General features: G+C 41.0%; 1 protein-coding gene across 2 annotated transcripts in view; it reads right to left on the bottom strand.

Moving 5' to 3' along the window:
• The window catches only part of OBI1 (ORC ubiquitin ligase 1), a 37,965-nt gene extending 16,388 nt beyond the window's left edge, over positions 1–21,577 (bottom strand). Inside the window, exons 1-5 of one of the 2 annotated variants that reach the window (XM_028526467.2) lie at positions 21,433–21,577; positions 10,952–11,087; positions 8,449–8,540; positions 4,996–5,244; positions 1,468–1,556 (exon numbers count right to left, since the gene is read on the bottom strand). In XM_028526467.2, the coding sequence (XP_028382268.1) occupies positions 1,468–1,556; positions 4,996–5,244; positions 8,449–8,540; positions 10,952–11,087; positions 21,433–21,504 (638 nt within the window). In that variant the 5' untranslated portion in view covers positions 21,505–21,577. Of the gene's footprint in view, positions 1–1,467; positions 1,557–4,995; positions 5,245–8,448; positions 8,541–10,951; positions 11,088–21,270; positions 21,406–21,432 lie in introns of those variants that run through there. The other variant, XM_036011250.1, reaches the window with a different exon arrangement.
• Positions 21,578–22,322: the final 745 nt, after the last annotated feature.

Genomic DNA, 22,322 nt, shown 5'->3' with positions numbered 1-22,322 from the left:
TTAAAGGCAGCACATCCTAACATTCTGTGGGGTTCAGATGGGTGGCTGTGTGTTAGAACAGAAGCCAGGCTTCTTGGGGTGAGGTCCTTCAGCTACCTCGCAGGCTGGAACCACGGTATTTAAAAACACACACTGGCCGGCTTTAAATCTGAAATCTGCTGGGCAACCTTTCAAGAAATAAAAGCTACAAACAAAATAGCTTGGGTTCCATTCAGCATGCTGTGGGAAATGGCTAATGGACAAGCATTACTATGACTGGCAAGGCGAGCTGCCAATAAATGAGAGGAGCAGAGGTTCAAAACCACTACATAACAGCAACACTTCCTAAGCTGATTTCACTAATTTGTCAAACGAGGACATTATCTGAAGTGAAAGCAAAATGAGATTGGAGTGCACTGGGGAAGGAACTATTTAAAAGTAAGAGCTATTGTTCTTTCGCTATTGGTTGGTTATCTCTGTTTTGGGCAATTATGGTTTACTGCTATCACCTCCTAATACCACATTTTGTTTTACTAAAGGGAACATTGTCTCCTTTTCAAATGACAAGCAGAGAGCTATTTCTGGAAGGAAACATTTCCACTCCGCCTTGTCCTTCTCCACTAGGAAGAAAGGAGGTCTAGCGGTTGGACGGGAAGAAAGTTTGGAGTTCTGATGTGCACCCCTTGGACAGGGATGGAGATATTTTTTTCACTTGTCATTTTTCTTCCTAAAAGAAGAAAAACCTTAAGAGTTCTATCTCCTATCTTTTCTCCATCTTCAACTCTTAAGTGTCTGCTGTTTCTTATAAACAAACAAAATGTTAAATAGTCAGTACTTGCAATCTCTTCCATTTTGGAATGGAATGAAAACTATCCCATCATAATGGAAGAACGCAATCACCTAACAATTCAAATCAGTTCAAAAGCCAGCAATTAATGCCTTAAATTCTATTTCAGGTAGGGTTTTCCCTGTCATGGGTAGTGTGAAAGTACAGCTGGTTTCAGAGTAATGGAACAGAGCGTGTGCTCTGGGGCTGAACCACCTAGGTTCAAGTCCTAGTTACACAACACACTAGCTGTGCGGACTCCAGTAAATTAACGTAATCTCTCTATGCCTCCATACCTGACAAAGAGAAAGCACTGTATGAATGTTAGCTAATATTACGTTTATCTCAGAAAACTTCTAAAGGACATTATGTTCCTCTCCTTACTCTTTGTTAGCACCATTAAGCATTTATATATAAAACCAAATGAAGTTCATCAGTTTTAGGCCACAAAACAATGTGCTTCCTAATTAGATAAGGAAATTAGCGTTAACTGAGGCTAAGATTTTACCAGTAACATAACTACACACTTGACTTTTAGAGGCAAGACATTCTACTGGAACCTACATGTTTCAAGAGTCAAATGAAAAATGTATATGATGACAAAGGCTTATTCTAAAACATTTATATGATCTGAAACGTTGTTTCATGAACAAAATACATACTTCTGGGGTGATCTGTTATCAACTTCGGCCTTCAGTCGTAAATTCTCCCTCACCAGGCCACCATTTTCCAATTTCAGTTTTTTATTTGCCTTAAAAAAAAAAGAATTAAAAATAATTAAGCACAAGCTAAAATAAAAGTGCCTTGTAAAACTTATTAATATGAGCCATCAGTATTTTTTAGAGTGATACTTGCAGAAAACTGAGTGCTGAAATATGGCCTTTAGAAACTTAAAATCACTGCTGGGAATGACTTATGAAACTGTGACTAAAACCAAGCATTTTTAATCTGTATTCCCCAAGCACTTTGCAAATCTCCTACCCAGGGAAATAAACGGGGCTATGTTAGTTAGTCATTAAGGGACTATACTAATGGCAATTTTTTTTTCCTTTTTCACATAACTGAATATTCTAAGCCTGGTAACATTATACCATATGCAATTATTTGCAAAACTAATGCCAAGAGTTAATTCTTGAGCTATAAGATTGATCTTTGGTTGCTACTTAAAAAGTTTTTTTAGTGAAAATGAATCTAATATGATTAAACCCCTTGCTTCCCCACCCACCTACCCCCCCCACCCCTGCAAAAAAAAAGCTTTCCCAAAGTCCTGGCTCACAGCTTCTGGGACTCTTAAGATTGAGTTAATTTTTTCTAATAAATTCTATGGATTCTCTTTTGCTGAAAATGAAGCCCTAAAAATGATTTTCTTTTTTAAATTTTATGATACCTAAAATTTGCTTAACAAAACATCAATTACTAGAAAATCTAGAAGCTCAATGTTAGTTCGGGACAATCTGAAAAGTAGGGTGCCTAGATTTTATGGTTTTCTTAAAAGTTACTCCCTTTAACTTCTCTAGTCATTGCATTTTTGAATTCCAAAGAAAAGTAAGACTCCCCAGAGTAGAAACCAATCTCACTCACCTGGCAGGAGAAATTCTTTATTACACTAGAACATTCTCATTCAAAATGAACAGGGCACAAGAACTGTGGCCAACAAAGAAGACTTAAAAACAGATTTAAAAAATTTGACCAATGTTTTGACTAAATTCCTGAACTTCTGTCTGTATTACTTGCCCACCCACATGCAAATGACCCAAGAGAAGGACAAGAAAAGCACGGCAGAGAACCTCTTTTGGGCACAAAGCCTAACTCTCTTAGATTCATCCCAGTTCCTTCTGGGTTCTGAACACGATGTGCTTGTCTTCCTGGTTGTACACCAACCAGGACTGCCGGGGGTTAATTCTTTAAGTGACTGATAAACCCCATTACTGCCCCTCGGAAGATAGAAGGAAAGTCATTTACCTCCTCATAGACACTGACAATGAATTAAGCTCTCAAGCAGGGCACCACAAGAGGAGGAGGCACTTAGTGAATGCTTTTTGCTGGGGATAAGCTTAAATTAGAAACTCATCTGAGATTACCTTTCCCCATCCCTTCGGTTTTGTATCACTGCACTTCAAGGTCTCTCCCCAGTCCCGTGCCTCTCTAATATTCTCCTTAAGGGCTGGCTACTTGCTCAACTATCAGGAGACACTTTCAAGTTCAGGAAGGTTAGGAGGGTCAAGATTACAAATGGCAGAGTCCTGCCTATTTGTTGCATCTGAAAAAATAATGAAGTCTTCAGCTAACTATTTTGCATTCTCAACACTGACTGGGTAATGTAGCCTCATAATGGTTCAACACTCTGAAAATGTCAGGAAAAAAGTTCATTTCACTCATTCTAAGTAGTCCTTTATTCTGAATCTTCTGTAGTCCTGTATTTGATTGATAGTATGTTATTAGTTTGTACTTCCCCTGTAGTCCATGCTTTTAAATTCATTTATGCCCTGGTTTACTGCCCAGCACTACCTAGTATCATCACTAGGCATCCAAAATGAGCTTATTAAATATCCCAAATAACTCTGAGGTCTCAGGGTAGCTCTCGGTATTAACTTTAACATGCGGCATTTAAAAAAAAATCAAGGAAAATCTGAAAATTGTGTTTTATGTACTCACATCCCCTACCCCACTCTTAGGAGCCCAGAGTAAAGTTCTCATCCCAAGCCTCATGCTCTAAGAAACATTTATTGCCAAACACTTAAATCAAGTTTACTAATTATAAAGGAAACCACACACAACTTACTGATGGCTCAAGAAGAAGGGAAGTTGAAGGGGACATGGTAGGCTGATAAACCCATAACTCCCAGCTGTCCTTCCTTCTGGGCCCTCTTATCTTCTTAGACAAACCAACATGCTGATTAACGCTGGCCACCAGGACCAAGGACACTACACACTTCCCCTGAACTTGTAATAAACTCAGTGCAATTCTGTCTGCAGTTTCTTTTTTTCTCTAAAAGCATCATATGCTCTTCTTTCTTTCATCTGGGCCTTTTCTAAGCCCAATCAGCACTTTTGGGGGGAGGGGAAGGGATAAATAGCTCAGTATTTACTTACACTAAGTTACATACATTTCTCTGCTACTTAACCTCACTAAGGATTTGAGAGAGTGCGTGGTAGTACTTTTAACCATCATATGGAGCTCATTAATGATTTTAGGGGGCAGGCTTCAGTAATCCAGCACAGTGACAGTATTTTAAGGAAATGCAGGCAGATTGAAGGGGTGGCTGTGGACCATAGAATCTCCCCATTCAGCACAACTGGACTTGACCGTTGATACACTTGAAGTCAAGCTCAAGGATGGGCCCTTTGGCCAACAAGGCTCCAACGGCACTGGATCCCAGTCTCAGGTGCTGACTGCATGTACCTCATCTCCTCTCCTAGACTGGAAAATCCTAGGCTTGGCTTTTTCACCTATGCTTTCTCTACCTTGTTGAACAGGTGGAAGAATAACTTTTAAAAATGAACCCGTTTCGTAAGCCACAATATTCTTTTGCATAAGGTAGTCTAAAGAGCTACAATCAGCTACCTTAGAATTAGCCATTAAGCCTTTAACTATTTACCATCTGAAATATCAGAGAATGGTAGCACTAGAAAAAACATGGTGCAAGACTTTCACTGTACAGGTAGGGAAATGGCTACGTATTTCATTTCATGCATACAGGGCAGTCACTGACATAAGCTTAAAACAAGGTAAGGTAAACCACAAAGAAGAGAAATAGAAACACATCCTTTAAATGGATGTCAGTCTCCCATAAGAAGATGCAAACTCATATAGAAGCATTATAGTCTCCAATTATAGTCACAAATGGAACCACCTGATATTTCTTGGCAGCTAATGACATTTAAGAAGAAAAAGTTTTCCTCTTGCTTACAAATGCTCATTCAGGGATTTCTGTCCTCTCCCCAGCAAGTATCTAATGAATGACTCAAGATATATGCTCTTTATATGTTTGAGGGTACTTATAATATTATAGAATTTAAAACAACTATAATAGAACATTTTAAAACTACATACAATAGAATTTTATTTATTTTTTGTAATATGCAAAAGGTGATTCTTATTTTTTATGAAAATAAGACACCAATAAAAATATACAAAATACAGAAAAAAGCTACATATAACAGAATTCTTAAAAATAATCACAACTTACCTCCTTTAACTTATCCACATCATCTTTCACTTTTTCATAGATTTCATTCGCTGTTCTTAGTTTTTTCTTCCACTCCACTACAGTTCCTGGGTCAACTTTACTTGCATTATCTGCAACTGGAATTTTGTCTTCGTTTTGGTTGCCCTGCATCAAGGTTAAAGGATCTAGAATAGTCTTGATCTGTGACTCCAAGCTGAGATTTTTACTCTTAAGCTCTTCCACCTCTCTCTGCAGACAATCTATTTCATCCTGGAAAAGGATTGCACAGCCATTAGGTAGATAAAACAGTAAGCACATACATATGCTAACCTGAGGCCATGTGTTACTTTAACTTTATACTCAAAATTCCGTAGATACACAGATTCTTTATGTATCAGAATAGTTTTGCAGGCAGGAAGTCACAAACAGTTGAAATTCTCCAAATGTATTTTGACTCATAAAATCCACCATTCCCACTGCTTTCATTTAAATTCAGGGACAGCCCTGGCCGGGTGGCTCTGCTGGTGGGAGCACTGCTCACACACCAGAAGGCTGCAGGTTTGATCCCGGGGAATGGCACATATGGGAGGCTACCGATCAATGTTTCTCTCTCACAATAGTGTCTGTCTGCCTGCCTCTCTCTCTACCCCTTCTTCTCTCTCTAAATCAATAAACATATCTTTGGGTAAGGATTAAACAAAAAAATTTCAATGCTAGTTTGTTGTTTTAAAAAATAAAATGTCAAATCTTTCATTCTATTTAAGCTATCCAGGAAACAAAGTGACATGAATTCAACAAGAAAGTTGATTCCTCAGAACGAAATTCTAAGGCATACTTAATTGCTTTCCTTACTAAGGGAAATTTAAAAATACAGTGTTGATGAAGGTAATCTATTATAGTTCTGTTTGGTATTTATTATTTTTGCTTCTACATTGAAAGTAGAAGTTGAAACCATATACTGTTTCCTTCCACTTTCCCTTTCAGAGTAACACCTGTAGTTAACCCTCACCTTTCCACCTTCTGGCTCTTCAGTTACCACTGGGGCTCCTCCCAGTCGACTGCCCCAGCTAGAACTGCTCGTTATCTTAAATCCAGTAATTAAACATTTGGGCTAGAGTTCTTTCCTGTGATACCATTTATTCATCTATGACATACTTCTTTTCAGACTAATACCGTAAGAAATTCTGCAATTAGAAAATGAACTCCGAGTACCTCAGTATGTCAGTGAGTTTTTAAAAGGTTAATCTGATTAGTACCTAGTATGATGGATATTTATTGGGTTGGCTGGAAAGTGAGTTTGTTTTCCACACTAGGCTCTGGGAGTGCTTAGTTGTCCTTAACTTCATTTGAAACTATTTTGTTAGATTGTGTTGTGACAGCTGCCATATCAGCGTGCATTTTAAAATAAAAGTTAGCAAAATTGGGGAATTTTTGTGCAGTCTTTTTAATATTAAAGATGGAAGAAAATATACATTTTTAGCATATTATGCTTTATTATTTTAAGAAGGGTAAAAATGCAACTGAAAAGTAAAAAAAAGATTTGTGCAGTGTATGGAGGAAGTGTTGTAACTGATAGAATGTGTCAAAAGTGGTTTGCAAAGTTTCTTGGTACTATTGACATAAAGAAACAAGTAATTCTTTGCTGTGGGCATGTATGGGAAGATGTTTAGCAGCACCCCTGGCCCCTTCCCACTAGAAGCCAATATCTGGAGATAACAAACATACTCAAAACATCCAAATCAATAAAGTTATTGGTGAAACTGGAAAATGTGTCTTTTATTTTACACAAAAAACTCAATGGACTTTTTGGCCAACCCAATATTAAGTATTTAAGAATACATTTTTGCCCTGGCTGATGTGGCTCAGTGGACTGAGCGCCAGCCTGTGAACCAAAGGGTCACTGGTTCAATTCCCAGTCAGGGCACATGCCTAGGTTGTGGGCCAGGTCCCCAGTGCGGGGCATGTGAGAGGCAACCACACATTGATGTTTCTCTCCCTTTCTCCCTCCCTTCACCTCTAACATAAACAAAATCTTAAAAATAAAAAAATAATAAAGTTTAGAATTAACATACACAGTACTATTTACAATTTTAAATTACAATACTTTCAAGTTAAATAGCATTATAAATGATAAAATCACTTTTTGAATATATTAATGAATACATAAATATATGCAGAAAAACACATATCTGAATGAACATTTATTTAGTCATTTCTTTATACCCCCAATTTATTTCAAAAAAATTTTGAAGCAGCTAAAGTAGTTTTCATGGGGTGTCCAACCTGCATGCAGCCCAGGATGGCTATGAATGCAGCCCAAAACAAAATCATAAATTTACTTAAAACATCATGAGATTTTTTTTTTTGTTAAGTGTGTATTTAATGTGCAGCCCAAGAGAACTCTTCTTCCAGTGTGGCTCAGAGACACCAAAAAGTTGCACACCTCCGACTGTATATAGTTTAACTTGAAGATATTTTATATTAAATAAAGAGATAAATAACGTCCTCCCTTCAGTCAACATAAGAGAACTGGGCCTAATGTTTACTATTCAAAAGTGTATGTATTTCATGAGCATGAAGCTAATTTGGAAAAATTCCATCACCACGTTAAAGCACCTTTGTAGAAAGGAAACTGCTGTATGATCTCACTTATATGTGGTGGAAAAGTCAAATACCCAGAAGCAGAGAGTTAAGCAGTGGTGGGAGGAAGGGGAGAAGGGAAGGTCAGAGAAGCGGGGAGACAGGTGAAAGACACAATGCTGCAATTATGTAGGATAATTAAGTTTAGAGACCCACTATACAGCATGCTGACTACATTAATAATACTGTGTTGTACACGGGGAATTTGCTGAGGAGATGGGCATGTTCATCAGCTTGACTGACATAATGATTTCACTACATATGTGCATCAAAACATCACTGTACACCTTAAATATATACAATTTTTATTTTAAGAAAACCCACTATATTACATGCAAAAAAATTCAGGAAATACCGTATTTCAGGCCAGAAATCTCTTTGCAGTCGCTGATATAGGTACCTTTACATTACCAGAACTGATCAGCTGTACAGTTATCAGCAAATTTACAGACAGAAGCAAAAACAAAACCAGGACTGCAATCACAGTTTACTGGAGTACTCACAGCACCTCCTAGGGCCTGGAAGACTGACTTGCAAGAGGGTTTCTCTTATCTCCCAACTTCCTGAGGGCCCAAATACTTACAAAATGATGTGTCTACTGAAGACAGAGTTCAAATTAAAGAAAAAAAAAAAAAAAGGAAAGGCTTCTATCTGTTCCTTACCTCTATTTAAAATAGTTAAGAGAAAAAGAATTTATCAAATAAGAGATTTTTAAATTGGCATTTAAATACGATTTCACTCGATGTTTAATCTAAGAAGATGGATCAGACTGAGATAACTCAATTTTACCTTGAATTCAATGCTATCAACATTTTAAATTTTATTATTATTTACCTCATATTCTTTGTGGAGTAACTCAAGTCGAGTTTTCCGAAGGTGCTTCCGTACTGTGTGGCTTAGCATAGGTTCGCTTTCACTCGTGCCTCCTACATGGGGGGGAAAAAATCTAACTTTTCATTCGAATTTGGGCAGAATGAAAATGATCCTTTTCCTTACTGTTTCATATAGTTTCCCAGCTTAATTTCTACTTATACACACTTAGGGCTGCCATCTAAGCCTTTTCTCTACCTCAACCCTGAGAAAAGACAAATACCAAACAACACCATGAGTGGTACCTTCGGTAAAATATCATGTTGAGTTTATACTTACCTGTGTATCCTATTACAGTAAACTTGTTAAAGGTAAACATTGTATTTTATTAATTATCACAATTAGACTACTGTAAATTTTGACCACCAGACAATTCTTAAATAATGATAAAACCAATGATTATATTTATATTTAACCAATATATTATATAAATAATGCATCTATATTTCCATACATAATTATCAAATATTATCCATATATCATAACCTATAATATAGATACATTATATATTATTACAATCAATTTATTCATTCAAACATACCTAATTACTGGTGACACACTGAAAAGATTAATGTGTCCCGTCACCGATTCTGACAACTGAGCCAGCACGTACTATGAATCACAGCATCACTGTGTGCCAGTAACGAGTTCTTCCCGAGAGCTCTGCTCTTATGCTGTGGCCCTTCTTAGCATCGTGGTAGCACAAGCACTTTACAGATGTTCTTTTTCAGGACATTCTATCCGAGTGCAAGGATAGATGAGCGATTTTATACTTGAAAGAATTTATGACATATTACTTAGATGCGAATGAATGAATGAAGGCAGGAGGAGGGATGTGAAGAGAAGCTGCCAGAAAAAACACTCCAATTCTTTTAGTGCTCTAACCCAGCAATTTTCAACCTTTTTCGTCTCATGGCACACATAAACTAATCACTAGAATTCTGCAGCATACCAAAAACTGTATTTTTTGCCGATCTGACAAAAGAAAAAATAGCTAGAATTTTGATCCATTCACACTGGACAGCTATCGTTGCATTGGCTGTTGCCTTTTTTTTTAATTGGGCGATCTAAGGGAAACGAGGTCAGTGCCCCTGACTCTTTTCACATACTTTAGGTATCGCATATTTTAAAAATTCTTGTGGCACACCAGTTGAAAATCGCGGATCTAACCTTGCATTTTGCAAAAGACATTCAGTCCAGGTACAAGACTAAGGGCAGAGTGGCCAGCACTGCAGTAGGCAGCGCAGCAGAGAAATGCTCCTCTACAAGGTGCCCAGGGAAGAAACCGGAGCCATCTCTGATTCTTCCTTCAGATCTCTCATTTCCAAAGTCCCACCAGTTCTTTCATCCTAGCATGTGTCTTCCCTTCCATTTCCATTGCAAAAATCTTGCTTAAATCCATTTGCACTAATTTGAGACTAACACAGCAAACTCTTAAGGTTTCTGAAAAGTGTTTCCTATACAGAGCTAATGACGGATTCATTTTCAATTTTTCCTAAAGCAAAAACAAGTACAAATCATTTTAAATTTTGTAATCTAAGAGAAATAACTTATATTTGCAGAATAAAAATCCAACAGGAAAAAACTGTTTAAATATTTTATTTTTCAATCATTTTCTAGTTTAAGTTTTATTCTCCCTCTTACCTACATTATTATGGCACTAAATGTTCTTTTTTTACCCTTAATCCATTCTCACATTCTCTCTCAAGAACCTCCTTTTCTCTGGGCAAGAACCTCCTTCTCACATGCTATCTCTCCGCTAGAGCCCAACCCCTACATGGGATCCCCGAGTAATATTCCTCAAGCACCTTTTGGATCATGCGACTTCCTTGCTCAAAACCATCGTGCCCACCTCACCCTTCTCATCAAAGAGCAAGTCCCAGACTTAATTTGTCACTCAAGATTCTCTGAACTGAAAAATCAATTTACCTTTTCAGTCTTATTTTAGTAGTCATACCCAAACTAGACTACTGATAATTTCCCAGAACATGCTTTTTATTTCCCTACCTCTAAACTGTACTTTATGCTACCCATATTCCCTCTACCTAAAATGCCCTCCCTACTCTTTACCAGTTGAAATTTTATCCATCCTAAAACCCCCAACTTAAAGTCCACATGCTTGATGAAACCTCTCTCAATGCTGTTTGGTGAACTCTCTTGCCTGAACACTCTGGGCCTTTCCTTTGCCTTTAGCATCTGCTGCTTTAAACTAGTAATATTTTGGTCCACATGCACAACCCCTACCAGAATGTAAGTTCCAGGAAGCTCTAAGATTTCTCAAAATGCCTTGAGTTCCTCAGATGCTCCACTGATAGATTATGCAAACGACCAATCCATCCAGTGTGATGCTGGTAAAAATAACATCACTGAAAACTATTTCAGTCTTCCTCCAAATATACACTACTCAGAGACTGCTTCAGAGATTGCTTCAGATCCATTTCTTTGTGTTTATAAAATAGGCTCTTACCAATAATCTCTTTGCAAGGATTTTCAGGAGTGATGGGGACTCTACAAGCTGGACACTGGCTGTTATTCTTCAACCACAAATCGATACAAATTGAACAAAATACATGGTTGTTGATGCATATGACAGGCTGGCGTACCTTTAAAAAAAAAAAAAAAACAATACGTTTAGTACAGGACAACGACCACAGTCAGAATCCCAACAGGTTCCATGTAGAGGCTGAAACTGCTGACATGCAGGGTGGGGCACGTGTAGGTTTACAGTCATTCGTAAGGACAATATAATAATATATAATAACACAGGAATAAAGTACATTTCATGTACTCACAACTGTAAACCTACATTTGCCCTGTATTATGAAATGGTATTATTTTGTTCCAAACCACTCTCATGTTCAAAAAGAAAAGACATTTTGTTCCACTAAAGCTGGGACAATGTTCAACTCTTCTATTTTAGAATTACGAAAAGAAAAACAGAGTGTTCTTTAAAGATCATTTAACCAAGCACCCACCCAATATGTGAATCCTTCCCTCAATTGATACCATATTGCAGAGCAGCAGCAACCGACAATTAAGTACTGACATCTTACTAGAAAGTCTCCCAAACCAAGTAGGCACAAAACAGCCCTCCAAGCCACGAGTACCACTCTCAGTGGCACATAGTCTAAACAGCACACAATGCTGAAAGGTATCGTCATGTACAAATCTCTGACTCCATTAAAACAAGTACAAATAGTAATGAGAATTAACATTTATATAGTCATATATTTTACAAAGGGCTTTCACATGCTTTTTCTGTTTTTATTTTGGTTTGTTTTCAAGTAACCCTATGAAGTAAACAGAGCACATATATTTTACGAATAAGAAAACCCAGGTGTGAAAAACGTAGGTGGCTTGCTCAGGGTTAACGAGGTGGTTTGACTGTGTTTAGCTGTTTTATCAGAGGGAAACTAAAGAGAAAAAGTGCTTTAGTTTTTACCTGACACTATACTTTGGTTGTTCACATATTCATTTTCTGTCTCTCCACAGGGAAAACCGAAGAGAGAAACTGCTTTGGTTTTCTACCTGATATTACATATTTGTGCACATGCATGTTGTCTGTCTCCCCTATTAAAATGGAGGCTCCATGAACACAAGAGCCTCCCTAGTTTCATTCATTCCTGAATCCCTGGTGCCCAGGAGACAGCTTAGCATACAGCAGGTGCTCAGTAAAAGTTTGGTGAACGAAGTAATTCCTATTAAGACGATATTTAACATTCAAGTTGGGGGACTTGACAGGGGGAATGATGACTTAATATTCTTCAAACAGCACCAATTTAACAATGAAAACAAAAAAGAAATGCTTAGGCTTTCATTTGATTTACATGGTACTTTTACTGTGGGAATCAAAACACTTTACAGCCATTTTCAGTATCTTTCTGTTTTCATAGTACCCACACTATTGCATATTGCAGACTCCTTCTGCATTACGGACTGGGAGATCAAGGGAAAGCAGAAGAAGCAGAGGAAGAATGAAGAGACAGAACCACCACAAACCACTTTCCACAGAGAAAAAGCTTGTCCACCTCAGGACAGAAATACCCAGAAACGAGTGTTCATTTTAAAGGGCCCCTGCCCTCAAAGAAATCACAGATGTATATACAGTGATCCCTGCCAGGCAGGCATCAGTTGAAGTTTCACTACAAAGTGCTCAGTGGTCTTAGTCTGGCTTCCAAAATTTAGATGCTCCCTTGATTATGAACGCTAGCATAAGAAATGTACGCAGAGAAGACAATTCAGCATGGATGTAAGTTTCTTCTTGGAGAAACCAATTCCATTTCATTTAGCTCAACGGATTGATTGGACTAATTAAAATAAATGACCACAAAGCACTCAAACTCTTCTTCCGAACTCCTCTACCAACAGCAAGGAGTCAGTGCTTACCTGGAAGTACAGTGTTGTGATTTATTAGATATATATTTGGTCACTCAGTTAACCTAAACACATTTCTCAGGTATTCGGTCTTCACCCCTAATTCCTGGCTCACAGCTCTCAAACCTCAAAGAATTTTCTAAGTGATGAGAGCAATAATGGTGTCTCTTATTATGTTAATGAAGTGTCTTTTTTAGATAGAGAGGTGCAGGAGAGAGGGAGGGAGGGGGAGAGAGAGAGAAAGGGGGGCGGGTAGGGAGGCAGAGGGAGAGAGAGAAACACTGATTTGTTGTACCACTTATTTATGTATTTACTGGTTGATTCTTGCATGTGCCCTGACTGGGGATCAAACCTGCAACCCTGGTGCAGGGATAACGCTCTAACCAATAGAGCGGCCAGGGCAATGAGGTAACTTTCTTTTTAACATTATTTTGACTGATTACACTATTACACCTGTCCCCATTTTTCCCCCCTTGCCCACCTCCACCCAGCCCTCCTTACCCCACTTCCCTCTGGCATCACCACACTGTTGTCTGTGCCTATGCGTTATGTGTATATGTTCCCTTGCTGATCCCTTCACCTTCTTTCATCCAGTTCCCCCCTTTCCCCTGACAGCTGTCAGTCTGTTCCATGTGTCAAGTTGGGGGCTAGCTGCCAGTAGAAGCCAACTTTGAGGTCAGAGGACTGGAACTTTCAGGCTTATCTCCCAATCTCCAAAGAGGGGAGAGGAGCTTGAGATCGATCAGTCAACAACGGCCAATGAGTCGGTCAATCATAACTACTAAAGAAACCTCCATAAAAACCCAAAAGGACAGATGGAAGGAGATTTGACTTGGGATGGTGAACACACAGTATGATACACGGATGATGTATAGAACTGTACACCTGCAACCTATATAACCTTATAATTTTATTACCCAATACCACCCCAATAAATTAAAATTAAAAACAAAACAGAGGACAGCTTGTCAGCCCTTTTTCAGAGCACAGGAGCACTTCCATGTGACATGATGTAGGCCCCAAGCTCCAAGAGGGCAGAAATTCCTCTATTTGAGACTTCACCCTGTTTATCGCTTCATCTGGTTATTGACTCGTACCCTTTAATATCCTTTGTAACAGATAATCTACTGGGTAACTGGGTTTTCTTGAGTGTTATGAGCTGTTCTAACAAATTACTCAAACCCATGGAGGGGGTTGCCGGAACCTCCGACTTCCGGTCAGCCAGCCAGAAGTACTGGTACCAAACTGCACTTGAGACCAGCTTCTGAAGTGACGGGCGGTCTTCGCGGGACTGAGCCCTCCCTTTACCCATGGGGGAGGGATCTGAGCCACAGACAGCCAAATTCCTAAGAGGTAAAGAGAGTAAGATCTAAAGCACAAGGCGGGGTTTTGGCTCACACAGGAGTGAGACTCTGTCTTCCACTGGAACACGAAGGGGGGGGGGATCTGTTGATAGAAAGGTCAGAGACTCGTGTTGCAACTGTTCTAATTGCTTATATCTTATCATGAAATATGAGACGAGGTGACTGGCTGAAAGTGAGAAGCGGAGAAAGACATCAGCTTGAGAAAATGGGAGAACCGAGCAGTTACCTTAAGCAGTGAGGAAGTACACGTACTAGGGACATGGAGCAGGATTGCCGGGCACTGCCGAGTTCCAGTTTGAGGTCTGTGGTTTTGACTGGAAAGACCAATTAACATCAGGCGTGTATTCTTCTTACCAACTTGTAGCCACTCGGGCTCAGGCAGACAGTAAAAGAGTTAGAGTTTTGCGAAGGAGGGAGCGAGAGACAAGGGACTGATGATAACAAATGACCAAGGCTCATAAGGGAAATGAGAACTTGAATAGTAATGCCAGTGAAAGCGCGAGAGGGTCATCGAATCCCTGGACGCGTCTGGGTAAAGCTGGCGTGTTGCTAGAGAGGAAGTATGATGGGAAGAGGATCACAGGCTGAAATGCTTGCAGTCAAAACCCTGGAGGTGGTGCAGCTGCTTTCTCTAATGTTCTGTCTTGGGCCATCTTATCTGACATTGTTCTATTTCTCTCTTCATCTCATGCATCATGTGGTGTTCACATATCTTGTATGGTGACAATGTCTGAGAATCCTTTGTAAGTGGACCTCACGAAGTGGCAGAGCTTGGGCATGGAGAAATAAAACCTGGAGCCAACTCCAGCTCTGCCACTTACTGAGCCGTCTGACTTCGGGTAAGCCCTTTAGTTACAAGGGGCTTCAGCTTCTGCCTCTGAAAAGTATAGTTTAACCTAGTATGCTTTCCATGCAGGTGTTGCTTAAGATTTAATAGTATCAAGACATTCGTACAAAGACTCCACAGAGCAGTATCTCAAACAAACAAACAAACGAAGAAGGAACAGCCCTGGCAGGGTGACTCAGCTGGTTGCAGCGTCGTCCCATGCAGCAAAAGGTTGTGAGTTTGATCCCCAGTCAGGGCACATACCTAGGATGTGGATCCAACCCCCCCCCCCCCAAATTCAGGGCACATAGGAGAGGCAACGAATTGATGCTTCTCTCTCATATAGATCTCTCTCTCAAATCAATGGACATATTCTTGGGTAAGGATTTTTTTTTAAAGGAGGAACACCAAGTAACAATATTGTTATATCCACTTGCCAAGGGGCTAATCCAAATAAGGCTCTTGTAGCTGCCTCAACCATAGCACCCAAATTCAAACCCAGCCTCCTTCACACATGTGCTCCTCTCACACCCCCTCTTGTCTAAGTTTATAGCACCACCCTCCTCCCACCCCACCTACCACCACCTCCACGTGGGCTAGAATCCTCAGAGCTTCGTCTGACTCATCTTTTTCACTTCTCCTCAACAACTACTAGTCACCAAATCCTGCTATCATTGGTCAAGCCTAAGAAGCCAGAGACTTTAAGATGCACCAATAAGTAAAATGAATGAAAATGCTGCCATTTACACCTCTAAGATGCCATTACTTGTAAGCTACACCCAGGTTTCAGAGGTAGCATGATGTGGATACATCAGAATAGTTGAAATACAGTAAATCTGCCTCCAAATGCTCTTTTACCTATCATAATGACCGCCCCCCCCCCCCAAGCTTCCTTTCTGGCCATCTTTCATACTGATGCACGACCTACCTTCCTAAAATGTAAGCAGCTTTTACAGTTGCTCTTCGCGAAACAGCAATTCTGCTGTGTGTGCAGTTTTGAAACTGAAAAAGCCAGAGTCTGTGTTGCCTGTCACTACCAGAACCAGTAAGTAGAGACAAGGGTTGAATCTCTGTGGGTGCTTCATTCAGATGCCATCCATCTAAGACGGTGGGTTAGGTACCCTCAAAAACCATCTTAACATCTCATCTGATGCTTCCTTCTTTTCTTTTCTTTTTTAAATTTCATTTTCTTCTCAATCTTTTTCATCTCAATCTTTTCTTTTTTAAATTTCTATTTAATTTTTTAATTTAATCTTTATTGTATTTTTTCTACTACTATTTAGTCCCCTTACACTCCCCGCCTTGCCCCCAGCAATCACCACACTGTTGTCCATGTCCATGAGAGTCCTTTTTCCTTTTGGCTCAATCCCTCCACCCCCTAACCTCCCCCCTGCCCCCAACCTTTTCTATAGGGAGAAGGAAAGGGTAGTAAGGGGTTTGGGAAAAGGTTAATCAGATAAGAGTCTTGTACTGTGGCAATTTTCCTAGTATTTCTGTATCTGCTGGTCAAGAATTCTTTTTCCAAGTCTGAGACTCCCCCCTCCCCCGGAACACAATGGCTCACAAACCATCTCCATCCCATCTTCATCTCTTGCAGATCTCCTACGGCACAAAGGTTGAATTGCTTGTTACCTGGAGTCACAGAGGTCATGCATTCGAGTTCCGGGAATGACAGCTTCCCACATGCATTCATCACTTAAGCCTACCGACTATGACTGAAGGTAAATCTGTGACTCTGGAGTCCCCCTTCAGTTTTAAATATAGCATCCAAGAGCAACATAATCTGGTTCTTAAACAGTTATTTCCATGATCCGCTATTTCAATACTTGCCATAACCTGCAATTCAACCACCTAGGTCAACCTGATGCTCACCGAAAAGGATACCAACAGCGGAGGCTTCCTGTTCATCAGCATCTGGTCCCCTTCTGCGCCTCTCCCCAGGTTACTGTGCTCTCATTTCTTACCTTGATTTGTCCTGCTGGTCTCCAGCTTCCCCAACCAAAATAAAACCCCTTCCACCTTAGAAGATGAAAATAAAATGCTATCTCCTCTGCAAGGCCTTCACTAATCCTTTACAAAAGTGCCTGGGTCTTTGTCTGATCCCCATAGGGGCACTCTTTACGCACCAATTTGATGTTCAGTACTTCCCGTGTTGTGCTGTACTGAGGACACTGTTTACACCCAGCCTTCGGGATTAGATTTCAGGATCCTTGGGGGCAGCTACAGTGTCCTGTTCATCTCTGTATTCGTCTATACCACCTGACACAATGCCTCACACACTCTAAAAGTCAATTTTGATATATTAAAATGAAAGCCTGAGATAATGCTCCTAAATGCATTTCAAGGAGCAAAAAGTCAATGGCCACTGTGAAACTGTGAGAAAACGGAAGTTTAATTTTTCCATTTAATCTGTCAAAATGATGCACAAGAACAAGCAGGCAGACTACTTGACTCGGTCTACTGAGAGCCACTGGCAATGTCACCTACAGGAGAATCATTTTCAGTGTTCAGTATCTGGTACTGTCACTGTCATTGTGTTGGACTTTTGAAACAGTTGACTAATTCATTTCTTTGGATCAAATGCTTATCAGGTGATAAATTTAGGAGTACAGAAACCTACACAGGAGAAAGAAGTACTAAACCAAATTATAGTACAGGTTACTTATTTGACTGTAATCTACAGGAGCAAAATACAAAGAATCTATCTCAATTCCTGTCCACCCAACTTCCTCAATCCAGGTCCTGCTATGTCCAACACCAAAACAAACACATAAAGGTCTTTGATAAGATCTTCCCAAGATACATAAGGTCATAATTTGCCTATTAGATTTTATGTCTAATTTAATCTCAAATGAGATCTCTGCCAATAAAACTGTACTCTTATGAAGTAAAAATGCAAGATGACAATGGCAAGGGTAAGCGACATGTACAATTCCAAACTCCTGTGGAGTAAGCATGTTGAAGTGATACCCTAGGGTAATGCCCCCGAGGCTAGTGAGGAGGGGGAAAAGAAAATAAAAGCAAGATATGAAAGTGGGCTCTCCCGTTGGAATGGGTTTGTGTGGGGGGCAGCCCTAGGTGCAGAATAATTAACCCTATAACTCTGTAACTTTTCCCATTTTAATAAACTGACTGTGGGTCACATTTAGCTGTCACTCATGGCAAAACACAGAGACGGCCAACAGAAGTATTACATGCAACAACAAACTGGTTTCACAGTTTGACTCCTAACTGAAGAGATAAATATGTGGGGTTATGTGAGATTAAACTGGTCTGTAGCATTCTAGTGGCAGTACAAAAATGTCACTGCACAGATACTTTGGGCTAGATCATTCGGATATTTCTGCTGGCCCCACTATGAGAACACAAATGGTCTCATATGTTTTTCTCAACATGAGAAAAAATTAAGGAGAAATAGGCAAGAAAAATGTTATACACGAATGATCCCACAGGATGGGTACTTAAGTTCTTCAGGCCACACAGATTGGCAAGGCTACTAAACATTTGGGGCACAGAGAATCTACCTTTAAAACTCAGGCAGACATAGAGATAGGAAATGCAAATTTTCTAAACATTCCTATTTTGAATACTACATTTGTATTCAAAAGACAAAGTATTAACCATCTGCATACTTACAGGATCCTCACTACTTTCCTCCCATTCTTCCCCACCTCCTCACCCCCAATCAGCATCTGCATTATTTCTTCATATTTAAGGCCTTCCACCCCCCCCCCATCTCCTTTAAAGTACTATGCACCTTTTCCCCCCAGCAACACTCCAGAAATAATGGCCCCTTCATTCTGTGGAACAATTAAAAGACATGATTGCCGATGGCGAAATTCTGGGACAAATGGTAAGGGCAGCATGAGAAGGACGAGGCAAGAGGCACCTGAAGGCAGGTCTCAGAGGCAGCGGACGCGCTGTGTCAGGGAAGGTGAAGTGGCACAGGGAAGATGAAGCGGCACAGGGAACGTACTGCTGCTGCGGGCCATGCCATCTCCAGAACCCCACAAACGGAGGTGTGTGTGGGGCAGGGAGGAGCAAAAGCAGATGAGACGTGCCTCAGCTATGCAAAAGGCAAAAGTCATATGGACCCAGTTGAAACCCCCTGAAAGCCCCTGGGACCTGTGGCAGTTTCCAGATCAGGTCCCACTCTGCTGGGAATGCAAATCTTCATCTAGTGAGTGCAACTGGCCTCACAAAGCACCCAGGACGAAGAGTCGCTAGAAAAGGCTGGTTTCCTCAGTTTGATGGCCTGCCTCCGTGCCCACGGTGGAGAGTATAACATTCACTGAATATTTCTATGTGCCAGATTTTGTGCTAAGCACAGCACACGAATTGCTGTATTTAATCCTCTGATAACCACAAGGATGGGTGTTGATACTATTATCACTCCCATGTCATAGATAACTGCTCTGAAAGAGATTGAATAATTTGTCCTATATAAGGTTATATAACTAGTAAGTAGAAGGGCCTAGATTGGAACTCATGCAGTCTGAACACAGAACTCAGACCTAAAACTACCATGCTTTTCCGCTTCCATAGTCGACAGGAAAAAAAGCCTATTTACAAATTGTTAATCTTTTATTATCAGATTTAATTTTATAAGAAAGCTTAATTAATACAGGGAAATAAAAGAGATACCAAAAGTGTCTGCTGTCCTGGTTGAGCTAAAGTGAGTTTTTAAGAATGTACTCAAGACAAGTGGCAGCAACAGAGGTTCAAACACCAGAGACTCTAAGCCTTGGTTTTCTGATTTAAAAAATGGGGAAACCTGCCCACTTTATGGCACAACCTTGGTGAGCTGCGTAAATGAAGTAATTAAACACATATGAAAGCATCCTGTAATCTCCAAATCACTATACTCCATTAGGCCTAAGTTTTGTTAAACACACACACAAAAACATAGGTATGGAATATCAACCAGAGAGAACACATTTTCAACACAATTGCAAAAGACAGCCTATTAACTGATGGAAAGTAGACAGAACTACACAATTAAGACCAAGTAAAAATTATTTCCCAAGGATCTTTTTTATCAGCCTTTAAGGCTACTGTTGGAGGAAATTCACTCAGAATTTAACACATAGTTGTGGGGATTTCATGTTAAGGGCCAAATGTTGACGGTATCAAACAGAAACATCACCTCCTCCTCCTCCTCCTCCCAGCCAAGTACTAGACAGGGGTGGCAACGCCAGTTCAAGTACCACCCTCCAAGGCAGCATCCATCTCTCCAGTCAGACGAGATCAAGCCATCCCCTGTATGTCTTCACAGCACATTTGCTACTTTGTTGGCATCTCATTGATTGGCATCAAGAGTTATTAGTTGCTCCCAAGTCTAACTTCCTACTATTTCCTGAATTCAGTAAATTCCCAAACAACCCCAAACACCTAACGCAGTTGATCATATTGGCTGGCACTCAAATACTTGCTCTATGAAGTTTATATTTCTCAAATCTAAACCCGTGGCTGTAGATTCAGCCTGAACCTGGGGGTGAATACACACCCCACAAACATGACAACAGTTCGGGGGAGGGGGGAACTAATTGTTCACAGTATCTTCTCTCTTCTAGATCCACACCGTGAAGAAATGCTCTTTTAAAAAGCGAATGAGAGCCACAAACGGAAAAGAAAGTGGAGACGAAAGTATCAGAATATTTAAGACTACAGATTGAATTCAGAGCTGCTTTTTCTATCGCTTCTCGGCCTTTTGGCTAAGATTGACGGCAGAACTACTTTCTCCACCTCGTTTCATACTTTAGGCACCTCTTGCATCCATAGAGAGGGGATTCTATCTCGTGACAGATCTGTTCTTGGAATTAGAGGCCGTACCTCTCATTCTAAACACCATTCGGCAGCACGTGCTTTTTGCTTTCCTAATGCTGAACCTAGAGCAAAGGGAACTCAAGGCAAAGGAGAATGATCTTGGAAATGGAAAAGCACTGCAGGGCCGCGAACAGGAACACTCTAGCTGTGCAGGGGACGAAGGAATCCCAAGCGGGGTCTCCAGGAAATGTGCTTTCATTGACTTCACCACGCGCGATACGGGGCTGCACAGGGGCGTACAACGTTGCTACGATCCTTTAATGACCAAGCCGCGGTCCACGCCGGCCTCGGCCGGGTGAGGCCGCCGGAGTGGCAGGGCCGCCTCGCCCCCCTTCCTTCAGACCCCAGGCCGCCGTCATCCCCTTCGAAAGGCGCACGGATGAACCCATTAATCACCGTGCGTTCCCTCGGTCCCCCGGGACGCAGCCTCCCAACGCGGGAGAACACGGGTTGGCGTCTGCACCCGTCTCGCCGCTACACACGGAGACCGCCCCGGACTCCGGCGAGCGACTGCACACCCGATCCCATTCAGCAGCTGTGCCCGGAATCACCCATTACCTTCCCCAAGCAAATGTGGCACGTGATGGGCAGAGTGAGCGACAATGTAACGTTCTGCACGGTGTGAGCCATGGCAGCGTTCAGAATCCCGCCAACACGGAAGTCCCGCCGACCGCAGAGCCTCGCAGCGACTGGGACGGCGCGAGGCCGGCTACGGCGGCCCGGCAGGGCCACGGCCCGCCGGGACGGGAAACGAAAACGCGCTTTGGAGACGCGCGGTCGCCTAGGCTTTTCCCTTCCTTCATTCCTTTCGCTTAAAAAAACAACAAAACAAAATAAAAAACTCTCCCCCGTTCGGAAGCTTGAAGCTTCAAGATTTGTGAGAATGGAAGGGAAGGCAGTTGACTACAGGGATCGAGGATCTTGAAAGTTTAAATGAAAAAGTAACAGTGGTGAGAGTAGAAGAAATAAGTAAAGGCAATTTTAAATCCCCTTATCTTTCCCGGAGGGTGGGGTCGGGGAGAATAGGATAAAACCCTATTCAAGTTAGCAAACTGGCGGTGCAGGCAAAACAGAAAAGACGAGCTCTCCGTTTTAATTTTTCAAAACAACTTTCTGCCACTCTCGGCTCTCTTTGTCCTCGTAAATGATGTAATGCACGTAGAAACAACAAACTGTGAGTGTCTCTGTATCTGTTTCTGGAACGTTGCGGATATATTTAATCACAGCTTTCCTTGAAGGCGCACTTTCACTGCTGGCCCTTGTGGGGTTTCTACCCAAAAGGAGGTTTAAGGGTCTGAGACACAGACTCTTATTTACATCCACAGGTGACAGAGCCGCGAAGAGTGTGAACCACCCACACTCCCCCGACGCGAAGCACTGGAGTTTGAAGCGTTTCAAAGACTTCCTTTCAGGTGCGCGGTTGGAGACGAAGTGTACCACTGTGCTGT

The sequence above is a fragment of the Phyllostomus discolor genome, chromosome 11 (genome assembly GCF_004126475.2).
Source record: "Phyllostomus discolor isolate MPI-MPIP mPhyDis1 chromosome 11, mPhyDis1.pri.v3, whole genome shotgun sequence".
NCBI classification, from domain to species: Eukaryota; Metazoa; Chordata; class Mammalia; order Chiroptera; family Phyllostomidae; genus Phyllostomus; species Phyllostomus discolor.
Note: the sequence above shows the minus strand (reverse complement) of the source record. Positions and strands in the feature narration are given on the sequence as shown.